The sequence below is a fragment of the Thermothielavioides terrestris genome, chromosome 6 (genome assembly GCF_000226115.1).
Source record: "Thermothielavioides terrestris NRRL 8126 chromosome 6, complete sequence".
NCBI classification, from domain to species: domain Eukaryota; kingdom Fungi; phylum Ascomycota; class Sordariomycetes; order Sordariales; family Chaetomiaceae; genus Thermothielavioides; species Thermothielavioides terrestris.
This window is the reverse complement of record NC_016462.1, coordinates 2,999,963-3,022,834: the sequence shown is the minus strand read 5'-3', so window position 1 is coordinate 3,022,834 and position 22,872 is coordinate 2,999,963. Positions and strand designations below refer to the sequence as shown.

At 56.3% G+C, this 22,872-nt stretch overlaps 4 protein-coding genes across 4 annotated transcripts; 1 reads left to right on the top strand and 3 right to left on the bottom strand.

Annotated features, from left to right (window-relative positions):
• Window positions 1–1,049: 1,049 nt before the first annotated feature.
• Window positions 1,050–5,158, bottom strand: THITE_2124673 (uncharacterized protein). Its single transcript, XM_003658121.1, has 2 exons — window positions 4,357–5,158; window positions 1,050–4,293 (listed from the first exon to the last, which is right to left on the bottom strand). The coding sequence occupies exons 1-2, from the start codon at window positions 4,888–4,890 to the stop codon at window positions 1,213–1,215; spliced, it is 3,615 nt and encodes a 1,204-aa protein (XP_003658169.1). The 5' UTR covers window positions 4,891–5,158; the 3' UTR covers window positions 1,050–1,212.
• A 6,696-nt stretch (window positions 5,159–11,854) lies between these two features.
• Window positions 11,855–13,153, bottom strand: THITE_2133124 (uncharacterized protein; the record flags this gene model as incomplete). The annotated part of the gene is made up of 5 exons (XM_003658120.1): window positions 11,855–12,178; window positions 12,223–12,356; window positions 12,404–12,494; window positions 12,547–12,600; window positions 12,932–13,153. 5 exons carry the CDS (start codon window positions 13,151–13,153, stop codon window positions 11,855–11,857), a joined length of 825 nt encoding a protein of 274 aa, XP_003658168.1.
• A 3,614-nt stretch (window positions 13,154–16,767) lies between these two features.
• THITE_2133123 (uncharacterized protein) lies at window positions 16,768–17,424 on the bottom strand (the record flags this gene model as incomplete). The annotated part of the gene is made up of 3 exons (XM_003658119.1): window positions 16,768–16,853; window positions 16,929–17,287; window positions 17,366–17,424. The coding sequence occupies 3 exons, from the start codon at window positions 17,422–17,424 to the stop codon at window positions 16,768–16,770; spliced, it is 504 nt and encodes a 167-aa protein (XP_003658167.1).
• Window positions 17,425–20,171: 2,747 nt separating this feature from the next.
• Window positions 20,172–22,494, top strand: THITE_2148421 (uncharacterized protein; the record flags this gene model as incomplete). Its single annotated transcript, XM_003658118.1, has 9 exons — window positions 20,172–20,459; window positions 20,541–20,816; window positions 20,970–21,200; window positions 21,275–21,559; window positions 21,628–21,675; window positions 21,730–21,946; window positions 22,025–22,099; window positions 22,161–22,295; window positions 22,352–22,494. 9 exons carry the CDS (start codon window positions 20,172–20,174, stop codon window positions 22,492–22,494), a joined length of 1,698 nt encoding a protein of 565 aa, XP_003658166.1.
• Between the last annotated feature and the right edge of the window lie 378 nt (window positions 22,495–22,872).

The following is a 22,872-nucleotide window of genomic DNA, read 5'->3' as shown; positions in this document are numbered from 1 at the left end:
ACCCTCCAGTACATAATACTCTCGCTCATAGCACCAGAGGGCATCGCGCTGGACAGAAACACATTGAGATCATCAGGATTGCCGCAACTCAGGAACTTCCTCCGAAGAGGCAGGCAGGCTTTTGCTGAGGCATATGATTCCACAAACCTACGTCCTAGGCGTCTGGAGGAGTGCCAAATACCAATGCGCGACTATGAGATGCCCGAGAGAAGTCGGAGCCTGATTAACTCACCACCTCATCAGTACACACCATGTTAATTACACAACTCAAGCGCCAGCACAAGCAATCACAACCATCTCACACCAAGAGGGACGAAGAAGCTCCTGACAGCGCTAACACGTCTGACATGCCCCGACTACCTATCCGTACGTCTCATACACGAAACTCCCACAATAACCACCCAACATCCAAACCCGCCCCTCCCTTGCCTGCCTCCTCGGTTTATTACCCAAGGTTTGAAATTGATTCCCTGAGCCGCGACCCGCTTTTGCTATCCCAACAACCAACCACCAGACCCAAAATTTCGGAATCCAATTCCAACAAGAATAACGGACTATGCGTCAAAGAACAGGGAAGAACTAGCCCCGGGCATGCACAGCGGGCCTCCATAAGCGGCATCAAAGCAGGCAGAGAACAGGCAGCAAGTCCACGCCAATAACCGGTAAGCCGCTCCGGTTGGGTTCACGCCTCAGTCCGTCATGTGCGTAGGCTGGAAGGGGTGAGGGGGACGATGCGGGGGCGAACGCTAGTGAACCGGAGACAGCGACTAAACGGGCATCGGTGGTGCGGATGAACCGAAACAAACGAGGAGGGCGTGAGCCGTGGGTCCGTGAGTCTCTTTTTTTTTCTTGTTTCATGCACCGTTTTGCTCTTGACATTCGACATCGGTGGTGATACAACTGTGGTTGATGACAGGCTCCATGGGGATGATGGTTGAGGAGGCTCGGGGCGGCGTCATGTTGGGGACGATAATTAGTCATCGGATGTGGGGGGTCCCTCCTGTGGGGTGTCGCATCGAAGGCGTGTGCATTCGTCAGGGCGTATAAGAAAGATCAAAATTCGAAGATGCGAGGATGGGTATCACAAGAAGCCACTAAAATTCGAAATCCGTTTGTTGTTCAAGGTTGACGAGGGTGGTTGCGCGGATGAATATGTGTGCGAGGGTCAACAGTGCCGGCGGGGAAGCCGTCGGGGGCGACGATAGCGTTTTGTTACCCGAGAGCGGCCGACACTCCACTGTTGTTGCTCCTGATCCAGCTGAACATGCTGCTTCCCGGAAGGGAGCTGGGCCCTTCGACGGGTGTTCGCAGCTGCTGTGTTTCCCGAGGTTCGAGCAGCAGGCTTTTCCGGTAGTGTGCCGCCTGCGCATTGGAGCCAGGCGTGTCTTTCTCCCGGACGCCGTCGATTTGGGCCGCAAGCCAGTCTTGAAAATCCGGCAGCTCTGTCAGGCGGTAGGGAATCTGGAAGCGCTGCAGCTCCCCGATGCACTTCGCTGTGCGAGTGTGCTTGTCAAAGTTGATGACCGTCAAGCCAGTGTCGCTGGTCTTGGTCGCCGGGTTGCCCACATCCACAAATGTGAGGTCCGTCAAGAACATTCCGAGAAAGGGCAGGCACGGCGGTACTTGGTCGTGGAGCTGGGCACGCAGCACCTTAAAGTTCTGGTTGAAGTCGACGGCGGCTTGCAGGGACTTGAGCATCTCCTTGCGCTTGGCAGGGACAGCATCCCACGTCAGCTTTAGACGCTTGATGCTCGTAGCAGTGAGGCCGCAGGTGATCGCCATCAGCGCGTCGTAGTTGCGAAGCAGGGAGCACTGGTGCGCGATTTTGATCCAATGCTTGATTGCGAGCGCTCGCTTCTTGACTTCCTCGAAGTTCAAGATGCTATCGATGACGAGGTTGGTCAGCCCGGTGGTGAAGGACGACATGGCCTTGACATTCGGCGCCCCAACGCCCCCGTGCTTGGTCCATTTCGAGCCTAGCAGTTCCTCGGGCGAGATAGAACAGAAGAGCGTCATTTGCTTTATCGTCACCTGACGGGCAACCTCCACGGGGTCAAAGTCGACAATGGAGGGGCAGCTGCCGCCTGCCTTCCAGTTGAGCAGAGCGTTAGACTGGCTTCTGCTGATCACAGGCGCGGGGAGTGGAGCTTCGCCGGTCCCGAAGGCAGACGTGCTCGCCTTGCCCACGGAGGACGCAAGGCGAGGTACCAAGGTGCCATCGACCCCAGACACCTTGTTGGCCAGTTCCAGGAGGCGCTTGCCGGCTGACGGGAGCACAGCCGCCAGCTTGACCTCGGCAAACTCCTTGATCAAAGGCAGTGCTTCCCGGTCTGCCTCCTCCCGCCAGTGCGACTCGAGCCAGCCTTTGAACACGTTGTACGTCCTCAGTCGCACGGGGCCAGCGACGTGCGGGGCTTCCCCAACGTAATCAAATCGATCGATCAGAGCCTTGGTAAATGTGATCGGAGTGGAAAACAGGCGGAAGGTGAGGTAAAACGTGGACACAAACACGGCGTCCGGCGTCGACTCATGCGCCGTAAGGCGCTCGACCAAGGCGCGCAGCGAACCGCCTGTCACTTGGCCTTCCTTGTTGAACATCAGTTCGTGGGCGTATGTCTTCTCCAGGAGCTTCGATTCGACATCTTCGTCCTCGGTGGTGGCCAAACTGTCCGTCATGCTCAGGTTCGAGAGAGACGGTTGGCTTTTGGGGGCTTGGGCAATATCCGGCGTGGTTGCGCGCGTCGACGCCTGAGACACGATGCTCGATTCCGAATCGCGGCTGAGGTAGGTGCTGGCGGAGCCGGAGCTCGAAGCAGTCATAGTCTCCGACCGGAAGGAGCGGAAATCCGTCTCTTGCGTGGCAGAGGGCTCAGTGGGGCTGTAGTTCTCGGCCGGTAGCGACGACGTCGAGATCTTCGGGAGAGGCGGCAAGTCGGGGCGGAGGGAGGTGACCGAGGACACCGAGCTGGGAACGCTGCTGTCGAGGGGGCACGACGACTGGGTCTGTGGTGCGAGGAGCGACGGGTGTAACGAGGGTTGCTCCGAGACAGGAGAGGTGACGGGAGGGACATCCGGGAGCGGCTTGTCGATCGACAAGGACCGGGCGCGTGTATCGGCGGAGCTGGCAACGGAAACTGCTGCCGAAGCAGTTGGCGTATCGGCCGACGCGGTTGACTCAGCGATAGCGGCTGGCTCGGTGACACCGGGCTTGACCTTCTCCTCCGGAATCGAGACCAATTCGGAGAGACCGAAGTCAATTCCCAGGCTCCCGTTCTCGAACTCGAACTCGAAGTCGCCGATCCGCTCGATCACCCATCTCGCCCTTGCAGCGCACTCCCCGCTGGATTTTACGCACCCTGTCGCAGCTCCCAGCAAACGGCCGTTGTCATGGGGCACAATCACATCCTCCTCCATCTCCGGCCCGGGATTGGAGAGAATGTCGCGGGCAGTGTGCACGAGATTCTGGATCCGGCCGTACATGGCGTTTCGAGCTTGCTCCAGCGCGCCGATGTGTATTGAGCTGTGCGCGCAGACCACATCGACAACAAACAACAATTCTCCGCCCGACGTCGTAGACTGCTTAATGTCGAGCGCCAGGCTTGGCCGCGACTGTGACTGAAGCTGCAATCGTCCGATAAAGGATCCCAAGTGCGAAAGGAAGGTATCGTGACATGTGTTGAGGCGCTCAGAGACCAGATTGTGGAGTTGCGAGGAAGACGACGGCCCGGTCAGGCTGACACGATGGGACACCGTGGATGACAACCGGTTCACTTGCAGCGAGCTGTTCTGCGACAACCGGAATGCACCTGCGCTCTGGCGTTGGTAGGCTGAAGACAAACGGTTGCCGCACGGTACCCGATCCGGTGCCACGTCGCCCACTGCAGAAAGCGCCGACTCGGAAGCGTTGCCGCTCGCGTCGGGACGGGATTCTGCAGCGGCAGCGTGACCCTGAGTGGTCTCGCTAGAAGCGGAATCGGCTGGCGGCGTCAGCGGAATGTAGGCTTCCTCTGTCAGGGGCGTCATGACTGTGACTGCTGGCACTCGCGACCTGCGATCGTCGTCCAGGATGTCCAAAAACCTCACGCCCTTGGTGATGATCTTGAAAGCTTTCAAGATCATGTCGTCCAGAACATCATTGACGTCCTCGGTGCTAGCGATTCGCTGTGCATCCTGTAATCGCTTAGCCGTCTTAACCAGCGAAGACAGCTCGGACAGCAACGACTTCCTGCTCCGTCGGAGTCCCTCATGCCTTTGAACCAGGGCAGCTTCCCTTGTCAGACACTGAGTTTGCTCCTATACCAAACTTGTCAGATCATGAGCGTCTCTCGAAGGATTTCCGACGGTGACGAGGCGTACCAATAAACAGCGAACACCGGCAATGATACCCTTCATAAAGTCCTGGTTCCCGAAGAGCTCGCAGTCGTTGACCGATGTGCTGCGCATCAAGTCCCAGAAGTTGAGAAGCGCCTTTAGGAGACTCCGCATTTCCTCGGGATCGTAGGCTTCGCAGTAGTTTGTCGGCAACCACCCTCTCGCCCCATTCGCCAGCAGAGTACCGTCGGCCCAGCCGTTGGTATGGATGGAGTGCACCAAGACGACATCTCCCTCGTTCAGTGGCAAGGTGACCGTCGAATCGTTCGCGATGTAGTCAGGGTGAAATGGGTAGAAGGCGCGTAGGAAGTTGTGGAACACTGGCGAGCTGTTGCCGATCGCATTGGTGGCGTCCTGCGAGCTCTTCGGCGTCGCGGGCGGCGTTGTCTGCGAGTCCACCGAGGCACCCCCTGAAGCGTCAACACGGTCCGAGGACCCTCCGCTTGTCCTACCCCGTGTCTTCTGTATCGTCAACGGAGCCACCTGCAGGCTCGTTCGAACACCGCGATAATCGAGCATTGCGGGTGCCGCCGAATGCCCCTTTGGCCGAACATAGGTTCCCAGAAGGAGGCCTGGATTTCGTCAGACGCCCCCCGCCAGATGTTGGGGCCCGCGCGTTTTCGGGGAGTGAGAACCAAACTCGGCGCTGCGTCTGTGTCAGCGGCTCCGATTAAGAGTGGCCGGATCAAATTCGACGTCAGCGTCTAGCGGACGGCGCGTGTTAGCAATTGCTCGAAGAGAATCCTCCTGTTGCGGGGGTCGTGTAATCTAGGGCGCAAGCAGTCAGCATCGCGAAGCAAGCTCCTCGGCAAGGGAGGGAGGCGATGCGTCTGGAGGGGCCTAGGAAGGGGTGTGCTGAAGAATGTAGGGATGGGCATGTGCGAAAGGGGGTTTGCAGTGGAAGGAATGTCGCGGACGCAGTCAGAGCCATGGTACAGGAAACTCGCATACCAGGGAAGCCCTGGAAGTCGCGTTTCGGGGGCGGGGGGGGGTCAAAGTGGGAGAGCGATCAAACCGGACGAAGAAAGCAGAGGTGAAAGTCAGCTGCCACACCAAACTGTCCTCTCATACCTCGTCGTAATGGACAGCCTGAAGCTGCAAGACAGGAAATGGTGGTGTTCGGGTCTCGTCTCGAAAGGTGGTGGAGCGCTGGCCACCTCGGGGAGCGGGCAGCAGGGGACGCCGTCGAGGCGGGGGGCGATGGATAGTGTGTTAAGCCCGTGGATGGACGTTGAAAGCGAGTGAACCGTCAAAGCGTCAGTCAGTAGGGGCGAGAGAAGCGAAAAGTACTCGACGTTCGTCAAGCCTATCAAGCTGCAATGCTGCGCCGCGGGCGAAAGGCAGTGGTGATATCCGACATCAATGGCAATGACAGGCGCATGTGCTTGCTATGGTGACCCGTGCAGTGCGGCGGGAACTGCAGACCGCGCAAATGCGTGCCGCGATGCGGCTCACGATATCCTCGATTCGGAAGGGCGACTACTGCTGGTGCTCTGCACGTTACTTCGAAGTTTGAAGAAGGATGGAATTGAATCAGAGCCAGGCGAACCGGCGTTCAGCAATGCGGTGGTTCTGGGAGGAAGGGAAGAGGGACAGGAAAGAGCAGCAGGCCACATTCGCGTGGTCGGATGCTGCGAACTGAGTGCTCCGGTGGTTGCTAAGCAGTCCCGTCCCACTCCCCCTGGCCTGGTTGATGCTCCACCGCTGTCGCTGCAGGACGGGGATCCAGGTTCGGCTGCAATAATTTTTCGCTCACTGCCCATTTGGGAAACAAGCATGTGGGGCTTGCAGCTTGAACCAAGGCGCGCACCAACCACAATTGGCGACCGTTCAGGGGCAAGCTCGGCCCCCCCTGGGACCCTCCCGGGGTTTTGATCCGTGACCCAGACCAGCCATCAGACCTTCCCCACTTCCTTTATCAACACCCCTGGAGGGCGTGCAGAGCTGGAGCGAGAGAAGGTTCGCGGGAACTTTGCTGGGAGTGACTTCCGTATGTTTTCCTGCTTGTTTTGCGCGGATAGCGCCCCGGGCGAGCTCGCTCGTGTACTGCGCAGTATTTACGTGATCCACGAAAACCGGTTTCTCAATGCACGCCTCCTCGGTATATGTAGCAAAGACGGTGGGAGCTGGTTTTTTAGTGTGCCCTGTGCAGCACCACTCGGGATCCCAACGCCCTGGTCCTCGAATTGCGAATCGTGAGGTGACTTGAACAGCTCTGGACGTCAACATAGTGAGACGCTCGCTGATGAAAACGTCACATCTCCACCTCGCAAGCTGCTCCTATTTCAAGATCCTTCGGCGTAGCAGTGGGCATGCTCGTGAACGATGAGTGTGCCGCGAGTATGGGCTCGCGTTGCCGAGGTACGGATGTATACTACTGTACCCCGGCGGGTCCTTTCGTTATTGTCCTTCCATTCGGAATAAGTCTTTGTCGAGTTGATGAGTGCGACTCGCCGAGTCCGACTCAAAAATCAGGTCCCTGCACTTTACAACGTTCCTACCTTATGTGCATGCGCACAGCGCTCAGTATGCAGTAAGCTTTGGGAACACCGGCAGCAGAATGTATGTAGGGCCAACTGCCGGTAGGGAGAGCAACTGTCGCCCTGCCCGAATTGAGAGTCCTCAACTAAACGTTAACTCCAACTCCGTATAGGAGCCTCTCGGGTCGGTCTCGCCTTCATCCGTAGTGGAAAAAGGAGGAGAAAATCCTACATTACACTACGGCGCACCTTGATGGTCTGCAACAACGACCGCCCTGCGAGGCCGGCCGCGGGATGGCTGGCTGACTGCATGTGCGACGTCGATATCACATCCTCCGCCTATCGCAGTCGAACTAACTAAGGTACTGTGAATTCCGTATCAGCAACAGCAAGCAATGGGGGCGCCATCTTGGCAACCAGGAGACAGTCCGCCGTTGGAGCGCACCAAAAGTTGTACACACACAGTAGTGTACACTACACAGCTGGAAGACCCAGCTGGAAAACACCCCACGCTGCATGGCTGCGAGGGTCCGGATGGTCCACCTTTCCGTTATATCCGCGTCGTGGTTATAGAGGTCCCGCCAAGACTAATTTCGGAGGTTACCGCTTACAAGTATTTACAATCGCCACGGGGTAAGCGGGGCCGCGACGACTTTGAGCAACATCAACAATGTAAAACCGCGAAGACTTGTAAAAACAACTTCGCAAAACCTCAACCAAATTGAAAAAAAAGAAAACGAAGTTAACTTGTACCTTAACCTTGACCCGAATCCTAGCTATTAACCCGAACCCTAACTGGCGGGGGGCTGGCGCCGCCCCCTGCACCCCCGGCGAACTAACCCTTGGCGATAGAGCAAACGCCTTGGCGATCGGGGTTGCGTAAAAACGTTGTAAAAACATTGCCGACAATTGGCCGAAATTAGTCTTGGCGGGACCTCTATAACCTCCAGGTCCATCGGCTCCCAGGTCTCGCCAATTTCTGCGAGCTCCACTACTCGACACTAAGGATACCCACCAACGTGCGGGGCCCGCTGCGAGCTTGCAACTGACGGCCGGTTTTATTTTAGCGTCGCCCAGCGCAGCACTGCGATCTGCCGACATTGCGAGCGTCCGTTTCCATGCCAAATGGGGCGCATGCTAGTTAAGGGGAAGAGCCGCGCGCAGGCGATGATACCATCTTCACATCTTCATCACTCTGGCCGTTCCAATGGGCAGATAGGGTCCTGCGCGCCTGGCGTGGCGGCAATTGCCGAGGCAACCTGGGGCATTCAAAGCATACACTCGTAACAACCTCTCAAAGTGAGAAGAAGCAATGCCACCTGCGCGACGAAGATCAAACATTCCTGCGAAGATTGTTCTGGGGATAAATCGAACCTCGTTTGCCCGCCGCACAGTGCTCATATGTTAATGATTACGAAAGCGTCGCCCTGCGACTTCTTTAAAATGACAACCTGATTCTTTAGAATGACAACCCCGAGGGGCGGCCCGTGCATCTCCCACCAATTTTTGCAGCGCACGTCACCCACACGCCCTAGCGATACGTCGCCACAATGTTTCTGGCGTTGCTGAAGAGGCTGGAAATTGCAGATTTGGTGGAAAACACGGAATTGGCTGAAAAGCTTGAAATTGCAGTAGGGTCAACCTTACACAAGACAGGGTATAGTTAATGTTAGAATACTACCTATCTTGACCGCCTACCCTATCAAGTATAGGCCTTGAGCTAGGTACGTGACCTCTCTTATCGATAAGATGCTACATTGTGCTTCAACCAGAGTATACTTTACAACTCTGTATCCGCCTCTACAAATGCTCTCTTTGTTAAATAACATAGCGATTGAATCCTAGGATCTTTCGTCCATTCAAATCGCGATTACTGTAGCGACGTCTTAGCTAGGCCATGTGGTGACGCGCGCTGCAAGATTTTGGTGGTGGACGCACAGGCCGCCCCTCGGGGTTGTCATTCTAAAGAATCAGCATTGTTATTTTAAAGAAGTCGCTCGCCCTGGCCTAGTCTCGCCGTCGCGGAAGTTTTCCGAGGCCGACGTAGTATACTCCGTACTCGTGGGTCACTCAGAAGCGGATGCTGAAGGATGCTGGCTCCGAGCTTAACTCCAGTCGCCTGCGAGTGGAGCCCGAACTGCAGAAGCAACCGGATTGTCCGCTACACTAGGGTCTCCCCCAGATGGCGCAAGACAGGCTGGTGCGAGAACCCGTTCCGTGGCCATGGTCCCGTTTAGCGCTTGATCCTCACCCTCACCCTGTTGCTTCTGTTTTTTTCTTCGTTCCATGGGGGGGAGCAAGACGAAATGTGGGACCCTGGCTGCGGTAGCGCGGCTGGTTGACAATCGGGCGGATTTTAGCATGCCACTGGGCCAGGAAAGCCCATGCTCATGGAATGGTTCGTTCATTTGTGCGGCGTCCTCACCGTTGCTGCGGGAGCAGCGTTGCGTTCACCGTTCACAGTATCGACACTCGGTAACTTACACGGAAGACTCAGCTCAACTACCCAGTTATCCAAAGCATCGTCCGGCGACGAATGCTTCTCTGCTGTTTTTGAAGAGAGTGCTCGGTCGAAGACTTGGCTGCGTCGATGGTCAACCGCCACGAGTTCGCAGGACTCATTCGGTGGGCATCCGCCCCATCTTTCCAGGTTGGTGGGGTTACAACGGCAGAAACGGTGCGTTTCGTTGCATGCTGCAATCGCAGACGCCGCAGTAATCCGTACAGGCTTCGCCATTGGCCTTTTGCGGAAAAAAAAAAAAAAAAAGCACAACGGATCCGTACATACAAACATGCGGAACTGCTCCAGAACCTCGAGTTGCTCCATTCAGCGCTGCCTCTGCCAGTTCGCCGAATTATCGCTACGCAATATGCAGACGAACAGTCAAAGACCGTCGTGCAGAGTTGGGCGTTTTCTTAATGACGACAATTGGAGAGGGCGGGATCGCAGCGCGGGCCATGCCGCCGAGGTCAATGCGGTCAACCTCGTCCGAGTCCCACCGAACATCACTACACAGCTAGGTAGTATACTAGTACACTATATACGCTAGTTAGCTGTCATTGATGCACAGTTAACTGTGTATTGTTAGTGTAATTCTATCTGCCCCGATTCGTCATCAACAGACGCAGGATCAGGATCAGCTTGGGACTGAGACACTTCCGACTTCCTCATCAGCCTGATGGGAGCTTCAATCTGGGTCAAGCCCAAATTCGGGCCTACCCCGTTGCGCATGGCACGCTAGCTAGCGTCCCTGGACTGGGGAGGGTTGTGCTGAGCCGTTGCAGCTGCTGCCCTCGAATCATCAATCCAGGGTGATAACTCACTTAACCGTTCACCCCGAGACCGTTCACCCCGGGTACACTAGACGATCCATGGCTGCAGCCGAGATTCATTGGCCGGAGAGAAAGGTATCCGTACACAGTATTCCGAACTAGTGTGGTGTCCTGCAATGTAAAGTAACGTGCAACCTGCGCTTGGGCGAATGGCACAGTCACATCGAAGACGAATTTGACCTCGCGGCTTGTGCGCAATCGACCCGGCTGACTCAACCCAGTCCCATCCCGTTCGCGCCTGCCTTTCGAGCCAAGAATAACTCTTCCGAATTGCAGGCAGGCAATTGGACAGCTGCGAGTTGCATCGTGCTTCCTTTTCGCATTTACGAGCTTTCGTGTAACTGCAATGGCAATGGACTCAACGCCTCTATCACTCTGCCGTGATGTCCAATCTCCACCAAGTCGAGCGCGCCCAGGAGAGCCAATCAGCAATTTTCATTTTCCGTGATTGACGATGAGGCTCCCACGGCACCCTGAACACTGAGCACAGCGCGCTCGTTCGCAACAGAAACACATGCAGACTGCGACCACGATAAAAAAGCGGAAGATCACCCCGCTATAGCGCAGGGATCCCGGCCCCCGCCTGGATGATGGAAACTGCTTAAGTTACCCCTGCTACAGTGCTGGATCCCGTGCTGTTCTGGCCCATCGCGAACCACTGGGCCGGCATCTCGTCAACGCGGCGCTGCTGATCACTGCTCTCACTGGCAAGGCCGCCGCAACACCGAGGAAAATGCACCAGCGAACGTGAGTGACGATACGGAGTACGCTAACGAGTGGAGCTCAGTGTATTCCGTACACTACAGATGTTCCCTCCCCACTGTGTGCGGTGTGAAAGATCATCAGGGTCTTGGGCTCTGCCGCACGCTGGATCTTAAAGAGGTCCCGCCAAGACTAATTTCGGCCAATTGTCGGCAATGTTTTTACAGCGTCAGTACCCCGCCAAGACCGCCAAGGGGTTTGCACTATCGCCACGGGTTAGCCACGGGTTAGTTCGCCGGGGGTGCGGGGGGCGGCGCCAGCCCCCCGCTGGTTAGGGTGAGGGTTATGGTTAGGGTGAGGGTCAAGGTTAGGGTGCGGGTTAACTTCGTTTTCTTTTTTTTCAATTTGGTTGAGGTTTCGTAAAGTTGTTGCTACGAGTCTTTGCAATTCTTCGTTGTTGATGTTGCTCGAAGTCGTGGCGACCCCGCTCCCTCGCGGCAATTTGTAAATACTTGTAAGCGGTAGGTTCCGAAATTAGTCTTGGCGGGACCTCTTTAAGAATAACCCTGCCGCACGTGGGCCATTGTTGTGGGTAACTTCACTCGCGCCAGCCCTTTGTTGAAAGCCGAAAAGCAAGCCTCAGTGGGCTGTTGTGTATACTCTAGTGTATCATACACGACTGTGATATGTTGACCACAAGATGCTGGTCGACGAATATCAACGGCGCCTTGCTCCCCGCTGATCCCCCACTGTTCCCCTGAATATTGTGGTAACTCCTGCGGTAACTACTGCAAGGCGCATTGTGATAGAGATGCCGGAAAAACAACCCACCTGAAGATCGGCGCCGCTAACTCACTTCATCTCAAACACGCCCACCGCTCAATTGCCGCCACCCGAAGACGGCCGACGAAGCCCACAATCTGCCAGCCGTCCGGCGCCGAAAATGTTGCGCACCTAGTCTGCCGTCGCTATGTCGGGCAGCCGTCAAGGTGCACCCCGAGGAGGTCGCAGCCCTGGTGTAACTTCAAGTTGCGGGTCGTGTTCGTGCCGCTCTTCTGGTCCCGGCAGAGCTCCACCTCCGTCCAAAGCTCCGAAGCTCCGAGCGCAAGCGACACCTCCGTTCCGCCGGTTCCCCCGTGCTTGAAGCTGGTACAGTCTGCCAAGGTCAGGCCTACACTGTCCAGCCGGGACGCGCCCCGGATCGTGAGCGTCGTCGCCTTGGGCTCGGTGATGCTCGCAAGCGACGGCACATCGCTGAACCAGGCGCCGGAATCGCCCCCGGAGAAGTTGCTCTGCCGGAGGGACGAGCCGGCGGACCACGTAAGGTCAAAAGGACCGGGTTGTAATCGCTGAGCACGCTCCCGTTGGCCTGCAGGAACCGCCGGCCGTCATAGCGGAAGGTCTCTGCCCGCAGTGCCACCAACGCGCTCGAGCGGTAAAAGACCTTGTCGACGACCTCGCACACGTCAACTATCCGCCGCCGGGTTTTCAGAGGCTCTTCACTCTGGGAACATCACCGCTGCGCTCGAGCTCGACCCAGGCGGCCGCCAAGCCTGGACCGGTCGCATTCTGGCTGGCGAGCAGACACCGGATCGCAATGTCGCCGGCCTCGGTTGGTCCCCGCATCCGCATGGAGGTTATAAAAGTCGGACATATATACCACGGTCGTGTTGTCTGCCGACCCAGAAATGGCATCGCGCATGAACGTGAAGCCCTTGGGGGCCAGGCAGTCAGTCGTTCTGGGAAGCGTCCGAGCACTGATCCCACTTGATCCGCCGGAAGTTGACGCAGTCGAAGTTGGACTGCGTTGAGCCCGGACCCAAACGGGACCTCGCCGGACGTGGCCGTCCGGAAGGGGGTGCGTGTCAGTGCTGTAGATGAATGCGTGGTATTCCGTAGTTGAAATCCCATCGCGGATATCCAAGTCAGCCATTGCAGTCAGCCAACCGCCCCCCCATGGGATCGGAGCGGGAGCGGGGTTGTTTCAACCGCCGCCGCCGCTTGGAGCGCGGGCAAGTGCTGCAGCGCTCGGGCAACAGACGCACCTCTTGGACGTGGATCACATCGTAACCATACTCGGCAAATCTCGAGCCAATGGCCGCCTCGTTTGTCGCCTTGTCGCCGCGCGTGTCGTTGGTGTTCAAGATGGTTGGCAGACCGGCGACATTCATGGACACGATGCTGAATGGCCCGGATGATATCGCGATGCCCGTCTCCAGTGAGAAGGCTGCTGAGGGCGCCGCAGGGTTGCTCCGCAAGGTTTTCATTATGACGATGAGCTTACAGTCAGAATAGGCGTCAACGGCGGGTTGGCCTTCCCAGCAACACTCTCTCGAGCAGAGAGAGATATCGCCAGGACATGTATGGCTTCACCGCGGCGACTCCTCGTGCCCCCAAACTGCGGAACCACCGGCCTCAGTTGCATCATGGTCGACTTCGGGCGGGTTGGAATCAGTGGAGGTTGGCACTGCGTGGCCTTGGAGGTTGTCAGCGAGGTGGTTTGCGCGCTCGCGTCCACGGCCCTCCTTCCCAGGCCTCCTTCCCAGGCCAGCGCTCGGTCCCATGATTGTGTTCCCATCGCCAGCGCGATGTCACCTCACCGTTGAGCCCGCCCGTCCCGGCGTGCATCACCGGCTCTTGCTAACGGTGCGGGAGGCCGATGGGCGTGTCGGTCTGCGTCCTCGGGGCTTTGACACGGGATTCTGCTGACCCTCGCCACTGCCAATGTTGCTTCCGTGACGTCCGTGGGTTCTCCGTTCCGGTCGGGCTGCTGTCGGCCGCGGTTTCCCAATGACCCATCAACATGGCGTTGCCAATACGTGGCTGTTCACTGGCTTACTACCTAAGGTACCTAGCGATCATTCTGCTAACTACGCCGTTTCCTGCGATCTGAACCGCCCGCGTTTCTTCGTTAGACTGTGCTTCGAAGCGAGGACTTCCTCTCCGCTCGCTTGCCTGTTGCGTCGCCGGTTCTCCTCCCGATCCGAGTGCAAACCGCAATGCTTCCAGTCTCGAGTTCCCCTCCGGAACTACGTGTTCAGGTCCGGGAACCAACTCCAATGGCCGAGGTCGTGCGTGACTCTCGCGGCCAGTAAGCGAGCAAACACCCACTCAATCGTTTCTCCCCTCACAAAACGCATCCGCAACATGGGAGTGGCGCTGTTGCGCTTTCATCCACGAACATTCTCTGAGCAACCCGCTTGCACGGGATGCGCACCTCTGCAGCGTTATCACGTCCCCGTTTTTCCATTTTGGGGCGTTGAAACCAAACATCGATGGGATGTGGGAAGAGGGGATCAGGGCAGATCATCAGACGAACGCGGTCTCAGCAAACACCCCCTTGCAGTCTGCGCCTGCGACCAAACATGCATCCCTGGAGCGGTCTGGGTGGCAGTGATCCGAGTCCCGGAGGAAGGAAAGGCCCTCCCATCAAGCCACAATCGACTTACTAGTGGACTAACTGATGCGTTTCCGTTAATATGGGGGTGGCTGCTTAATGGTTAATGGGCGGGATCAATTGGTTCCGGGCAGATCATATGCTCGTTCGCTTTGTTTAACCTGGGCCAGTTATGACCTGGATCCATGGCAGGCGGTTTGCTGTTTGTTTGGTGCATGCAGAGGGGAAACGTGAAACACTGCAAGGGTGGGTGTCCTGGTTTCTGGGAACGGCAAGCGAATGTGACTTAGGAGGCGGTGATAATGCTCCAGGCATTTGCCACGAGAAGAACAGACCACCCAACTCTTAGCCCGTCCTCCACAACATGCCCGAGGCTGCGAGGCATTGCCTCTGAGATGGGCGCAGTTCTTTCAAATCTGTCAAGTCCACACGCCCTGTCCCTACACCCGTAAGATCCCGCCCAAGGGTGCGAGGGTTTACCTAACGAGGGGCACTTCCATTGCGAGGGTGCTATACTATGCTACCACGGCTGGTACGATGTTTCTTGTGGCTTCGGTCGCGCCTCATCCGAATAAGCATCGACGGAGAAATCTGGTGTTGCTTCCAATCTCCCCTCCCATACTGCCAACCCGGGCAGGAAAAACAAAGTCGCGGTGCTCCTTCATACGTACTGTGTGAATACCTCCCAGTCTCCCTGCCGGGTTAAGGAAGCCGGGAGGGGGGTCCGTCACCAATAGACTGTCAGACATTTGGTTTGTCCTGCTTCAACCTCAGACATCTCATCTAGCATCCCACCGCCCCGATTCCCGGGTCGATTCCCCGATCCATTGGCCTGTCTTAAAACGTCCGGCTGAACCGACGTCTAGTGTACTTGAACCAAGCCACAAAGCTCCTTGTAGGTAACGACAGCCCGTCAGCTCGGTAACAACCTCTCCCATTCCGCCCAACGAATCCTCACCCAGCACCGTGGACTAGAATGTTGAACACGGACTGTTTCACAGCCGCATCATGCCACAGCGCCCCGAAGGGGCGTCTGATTTTATCTACACTGATATGTGTTAACTAGTTAACGAGTTGCTATGTGCATACCAAGTTGGGGCCCAACCACCATCCCGAAACTGAACCGACTGCCCCCGCGGGCTTGGCTCCCACCCGCACAAATCGTCGTCCGTGCCAGCAAGCCGTCTGTGCACAAGCCATGTCTCGGACCCCGGGAGGTGCTCTAGGGGCAACGGTCGCGCCAGGGCCGGCTGGTTAGGAAGTTGCTTTTCCCTGTTTTATTTTCCTTTCTTCGTTTTGCTGATGATGTGTAGAGAGGGAGATGGAGGGTAAATATTTTTGGAAGTGCCATGGAGAAGTCGAGCCGAGGGCGAACGGTTAACAGGTCAACGGTGATGCTCAGGGGGTATCGAAGAGAGGGATGATTACCTTATGTCTGACGTTATCTGCACTTTACTCTGGTCCCTACTAAGATTGTTTTCGGGCATGGTTAATGCCCAGCCAGTGCAGCCGCCAGGATGTGCTTCACAGTTTCTGCAGCCAACAGCCAGTGTAAGCGTTCGCGGTTCAGGAGCAGCAGCCTCGTTTGCCCATAGCTCAGACACGTCCGTCTTGCATGGGAGAGAGTCACTGGAGTTATTAACTAAACGACTCATCCCTCGATCTGGCGAGACCGATTTCGCGGGATGGTCCTGTCTCACCCCATCGAGACATGCAAACAAACAAATAGCCGTCGGGTCCCGGCATCAGAGACACAAGCTACGGGTAGCCCGGTTGACAAAAAATTAGGCAGGGCGCTGCTATGTACGTGCTGGGATGTCTCACTGAGGGACTGAATACAGTTATTTCTTGCTAGGGGGCTTTAGTGGAGAACCGTTGACGGTGTGTTGATGCCACAAGCGAGACAAGAGATGGCGCAACAAAACCATGTTTTGTTATGTTACAAGACGCATGGTCATGATCTCCGTCTTGACCCTGAACAGCCCACATAATAAATGCTGCTTGCTTTACGGGGGAGTTGTGTGTGTTAGCGAATGGACTCACAACTCTTCTCTGACTCGCTTGCGCTACCCGTCCGACAGAAGGGCGCATGCTACAGTGGCGTTGATGGGCATGTGTGATGAGGCACCGGTGCCTGTGTCCACCCGTCACACAGCACATGGGGCTTGCTTATTCCTGTCTCGGGAAAGGGGTTAGATTAGAGCATGTCTGCGGCAGAAGTGTCAGCACACTCCCGCCGGGGTGTGGACGGCTGTCAGACTTATGAGTGGGATGTTCAGCTGGTGGAAAAGCAATGAGGTAGGGAGAAGCAGCAGGAAAGCTTCCGCGGAGGCCCGGTGGATGTGCTGACTGGATTGGCACAGCGCTGGAGCCGTTGCAATGTTATGGCTCCCCGGGTTGCTCTCTCGGTGAGCTGCAGACAGCGAGACGGGATGCTCCTGGTGGTAGGCAGGTTTCCTGGTGGCTAGCTGGTTGCGGTTGCGCTCACAACGTCATAGGTCTAGCGGGAGGTGATCTTGATAAATGAGGAGCGGAGCTTGAGACAACGAGGCCGAGATCAAGGTCAACAGCTGCTGACAGGTCAGTCAAGAAAGGTCGTTCCTAAGGAGCAAGAATATTCATCATGTATCCCATCTGCTTCTTACCACTCCAATTCGAGATTCCAGCCTGAACTCCGCCCTTGATCATGAGAATCGAGCTGTTGGTCCCGATCCCGGCCGGTAACTGTGAGAGCGGCGGCGGTGGTCCGTTACTCTTCGTTTTGCGAGAGAATGTGCCGCTGCCGCCGGGGACGGGCGCGGGAGGCTCGGTTCGCAGTGGGCAATCCACATAGGAGTGCTCGTTACTGGCCGCCACTTGCAGCGGCTTCGCCTTTATCGAGAGCTTCTCGGCCAGTTGGTCGGCCTCTTCGAGGCGGCGAGCGAGTTCGTCAAGCCGACTTCGGTGGTGCGACTTGACCTTGAGGCAAGGTTCAATGTGACCTACCTCTACCTTCCACCCTATCCTGTGCGCCCTCAGCGTAATCGTGGCGCGTGCCTTGGTCGTACCCCTCTGCTTCGATTACACGCCCCCAAAGGCCTACCCAGGCTCTCGCATGCACTTGCCACCTTGTTGTGAACCGGGCTTGGCCTCATCTTTCATCTGTTCGCACGCCCTGAACTCGGGGAGAGACAGGCTTATCCGCGGAAAGGGCCGGCTTTGGAGCCGCCGGGAAGCCAACGGCTACGGATGCAGGATGCAGGAGCGGAGACGTATATATATGATGCATGTGTCTGCATCATATACCAACCAGTTGTATGTATTTCATCTGCTGCGGCGTCCAGTGTTATGTGCCCAACCAGTACAGAGAGACCCGAACTCTCTTGGTTAAGTGCGCCTTATCTGCCTGTTCGGGAGCTCCCGGGAACAGCAGTCAGGAATCAGGCATTTGTAGCGTTGGCGCCGCCAACGGTGACCAACCGCTTCTTGATCGAATGCCGATAACCTGAGTTCCCGATTGGACGAGACTGCAGGTGGCCCAGCCAAATTCTAGAAAACCTCGATCTTGCTTCATCCAAGACTGGAATGCTTGGCGACTTCCTCAGCTTCTGCTGCAATATGCATGTGTCTCAAAATCAGCCTTACCAGCTCTCATCGGCATGTGCTTAATGGGAGTTTCTGATTAGCCCAGTCTCCTTGACAAAACTCCACTCCACCAAAACCAGGACGGGGCTGCTGCCATTCAGTCACAGCCCTACTTGTCCCGGCTTACACGTATATCCAGGTGTATCCCGTGGTGCATTTTTGAGAGCTGCTCGTCCAACAACGTTCAGAAGGCACTGGAAGAGGAGGGGGGGGAACGTAGGACCAACCGCAGGACCTGGTCAGAGAGTTGTCCAACTCATTCTACGATATCAAGGCGAGGCGTCCGCCTTGGCATTGGGCTCTCGGCTCGATCTGACTAGACGAGTGCTCCGGCATTTGCGTATTGGGCAAGCTTCCAGGTATAAGTGTATAGGTCAGTACCTTAGATAGATAGGATAACACTGGAATACAGCGCACTCCCACAGTCCCACCGATCGTTTTCACCACGGTGATCGATGCCGTCCAGTCTTGTCCCCTCTCCGCATCATCATCCACCCAGATTTGGCTCGAGAGAGAATCCATCGCGGAATAAGTACATCCGATGACGAACCGGGTGAACCAGCAAGCAAGCATGGCCCGAGAGGCTGGCCCACGGCGTCCCTGCGACCCAACAAGCCGTTGCCAAGCCGCAGTCAATATTGGCTCGTACATCGCCCTCATCCGATGCAATGGTAAGATAGCTTGATTACCCCTCAGACCACTGCATGCCATGTTGCATCGCCTTTCTGACTCGCAGCTAACCGGTCTGTCCTCTTCCAGGCAGCTTTGGCCCCTCTGACTTTGAGGCACCTCGTCCGCCATATCGCACACCTGGAGGATTCCCTAGCGACAGCTCGGACTGTTGGTCCACTGCCACCAACCTGACCGAAACGAGCGCCGTAGTACCCCTATTTTGGAAGGCACCTACACTTGGGCAACGACCCGGCAAGAAGACCAGCATTAAGAGCCCCACCGGGTGTCTCTGCGTTCCAACAGACTTGCTAGGAGTTGGTTCATGGGCCGCTGTTGACTGCGTCCTCAGCGGCACTCGCTAGGGGCTTGGTGGTGGAAAATTCACATTGGCAAAATCCTATGATTATGATCGGGCTCTTGGCCTCTTCTCTTCTCCGGGTTTCGTCAAATCTTGAACTTTCCTGGCCACGTGGGGAATATGGGTGTTGGCATTCTGCTCCCGTCTTCCACGTTACTTGTTGTCCCGTGGCATGCGTGGACGTGCTGAGCTAGCTCCTAACGTACAGAAATGTACTGCCCAGGCAACTGGAGTCTCGTTCAACACCTTCGGTGCCGTGCCAACTGCCTTGTTTGTGAACTAGGGCCCAGCCTTCCGTGTTACGACTGTCCGATGTCCACTATCTACATCCTTCTTTTCTGCCATTTGCCCTCAAAAACGATTCATGTAGCTAATGTGTTTTGGATACTTCCAGACTCGTGGCAAGTTGAAGGCACGACTTCAATGGACGGGCGTATGTTCAAACTCGGAAAGCTCAGGCCATTGGGTCGGGGCGATGGGATGATGAAGACAGACTGGCTCGTACCATAATCGATCTCGGGAAAGGCGAACAAGGTCAACTCCGAAGCCGTCCACTGATTTTGGACTTGCACGGGCAACGCGCTTGGCAGAAGCCCCCCCCCCCCAGAAAAAAAAAAAAAATAAATAAAAAAAATAAGAAAAAATTAAAAAAATTGAAAATAAATAACCTGGTATGTTGGTCTCCGGAACGCCATGCTGGCAAGTTCCACAGGAAGAAAGCCCAGCAAGGCCAACTCGGGCGCTCGCCCCACCACACTTGCCCGTCAACGTGGAAGCCACGAACTCCGTGCCCCACCCGCACCTTCTGTCTCACCGGTTTGAAGATAAAGAGCACACAGGATTGGCTAGTGCAGCTCAATACTTCCGGGCCACGTTCTTGCCTCTGGTCGCACAGAGGTGTCAATGGTACACAAGCCGCGTTGAGAAACATTGCGATCCTGCTCCGCGGCCGCAGACATATTGCATTCCTAACCGAGGAAGGTGCAAACAATGGCCTGCCTCATGGACAGAACCCTTCGCTGCTTGTCGGCCGTTGCAAGATACCTAGCTCAGGTTGTTTCTCTTTCCGGCCACGATTCATAGCAACACGCATTTTGCGTCTCACCCAATGCTGGTAACCGCCTCCACCATGTCGACGGTTTGTTCAAGAACTGCCGTGTTTTTCTTCTCGGCCTCCTGCATCGCCGCACTTGTTCTCAGGTACGGCCTTGCAGTGATGCCAATCATGCCCATCATGCCCGCCCATCCGCCACGTCACTGGAAGGAGGTAGTCGCCGACAAGCTCAGCGCCGACAATGCCAAAATACCCGAGCAATGGAGGCTTAGCGCCGACGTGATTGCGGCCGCCAAAAATCGGAGGCAGATCGCTGGCGACTTCATCGAAGACCTCTTAGACAGCGAAACTCTCCACATCACCTCCGCTGACGGGCCTGATCTTCTCGCCGCCATGGCAAACGGCTCGCTCACCGCCGTTCAAGTTGTCACCGCGTACAGCAAGCGTGCCGCATATGCCCATCAGCTCGTGCGTACCGAGGTTTCTATTCCTGTCATGCTTCCAAAAATATTCCCGCCCAGACATCTTTCGTTGACCAATCCATGTCAGAGCAATCTTCTTCTCGAGATTGGATTTGATAACGCCCTAGTGCGCGCAAAGGAGCTGGACGATTACTTCAAGACGAATAATAAGCTCATCGGGCCCCTCCACGGCCTTCCCGTCACTCTCAAGGACCAGTTTCACATCAAGGGCCTTGGGACGTCCATGGGCTTTGTCGGCTGGATCGACACGTTCGAGGGCAAGAAGGGCACGGGGAATGAGAAGATCTTTGAGAGCCAAGTCGTCCAGGAACTCTGGAGCCTCGGCGCAATCCCCATCGGCAAGGTGAAGTGCCCGCACCCTTGAGCCTGGTCCAAGAGTGCTGACACACGGTTTTACAGACCACGTTGGTCCAGACATTATGGGTGAGATTGGTGTTTTGCGGCACCAAATGAAACCACTTGTCCACCGAGCGTCGACTGACTATGCGCACCCTAGGCTCCTGAGACCAACAATAACATCCTCGGATATACCTGGAACCCCTACAACCAGCGGCTCTCGAGCGGTGGCTCGTCGGGAGGGGAGGGCGTCATGCAGGCGCTGAGAGGAAGCGCGTTTGGCCTCGGAACGGACGTCGGAGGCTCTGTCTCCATGCCGGCATCGTTCCAAGGCCTCTTCAGCCTCAAGCCCTCCAGTGGCCGCATATCATTCAGAGGTGTGGCCAACACGGTACGCGAGTCCCTTCCTTCATCCATGTGATGGTACTTCCTGGCGGAGACTAACCAAGAAGACTTCGACACCAGGGACCAGGACAGCAGGTGATGCCGACTACTGTAGGCATCATGGGCCGCTCTGTGGCCGTGCTGAAGCTGGTTTTCAAGTCGCTGTTGTCTACAGAGCCGTGGCTCCGTGACCCCAACACGCTGCCTACTCCCTGGAGAATGGAGAAGGAGTATGATGCAGAAAGAGAGCCTGGTTACAAGCCCGCATTTGGGTTCATGCCCCACGATGGCGTCGTTACCCCACATCCCCCGATTTCCCGTGCCCTAGGCATTGTCAAGAAAGCGCTGGAGAATTCGGGGTACCAGGTATGTGCCTAGCTGAGCTAGCAAGGCCCAGAAAGTTGAGGTTATTGTCTAATCCCGCCGTCTCTCAGCTTTTCGACTGGGTGCCTCCATCAAACAACGAATCTGCGGAAATCCATGTAGGTAAGCCGTCACCTCCACCCCGCTTTCATGCTGCTCACCATTCCAAATAGGGCCCTATTGCGCGAGGCGATGGCTGCCCTGACGCCTACGAGGCTATCCAGTTGTCGGGGGAGCCGATTGTCCCCGAGATCGCCAACATGTTCCCAGGGGGCAAGTTGCGCCAGCCAATGCCCCTTCCGGAGTACGAGCAGGTAGTTGTTCACATGCACGACTACAGAAATCGATATAACGATTACTGGATGGCATCTGCTCAGAGAACGGGCACTGGTTAGTAGTAGCGGCCATGGTTCAAGTTTCACTGATACGGGGTGCCGAGGACTGACCGACATGCTTTGTCGTAAGCAGGCCGGCCAGTCGAGGCAGTCATCTCGCCTGTAACGCCATATGCCGCTATACTACCGGGAAAGTTCAAGTACTCCCGTGAGATCTATTCCTGAAGTCCTTTGACTGTCCCCTGAGCGATGGTAGCTGACAGGCGCAGAGTACACGAGCTCTCTCAACGTCCTCGACTTGCCCAGCGTTGTGATCCCGGTGACCTTTGCGAACAAGGCGGTCGATAAGGTCGGCCCTGATTACACCCCGCTGACGGAAAAGGACAGGCTCAATATGGATTTATGTATGCCCCCGGCGCACTACGTCGCCCGTGGTTTCATCTTGCTAATATCGAGGCAGATGACGCAGAAGCACACGACGGTGCCCCCGCTGCAGTGCAGCTATTCGGACGCCGGTGGGAAGAGGAGAGATTGCTCTCCATGGCACAGCTAATTGCTGAGGCTGTAGAGAGGTACACCCGGACATACGGCGAGGAGCTGTGAGGAAGATGGTGCCATAAAGCGGCAATAGTTGAGCCTCATCCACTCGAGTTTTTTCGGGGTGCTAATCCGCTGGCCGCTGTGTCCACCTGATCTATTGTGGCCAGCACCCTCTGTCTCTCATTGTTTCTTCTCGTTGTATATTTGTCTCAGCTGCCGGATGCACACCATTCTCCTTACCGAAGCAACTCTCACAGCGCGAGAGGTTCACGCATGCTGCGTTTCCGGCAACACCAACTGGTATAGAGTGCGGGCAACTTCCTTTCCAAGTTGCCAGGAATGGTATGTACATTCATTCATTGACAATTGGACACACGTCCGGATTGTAGAGGACGGTACATGGGATGTACACACCATACCCAGAGAAGGCACTTCGGTGCC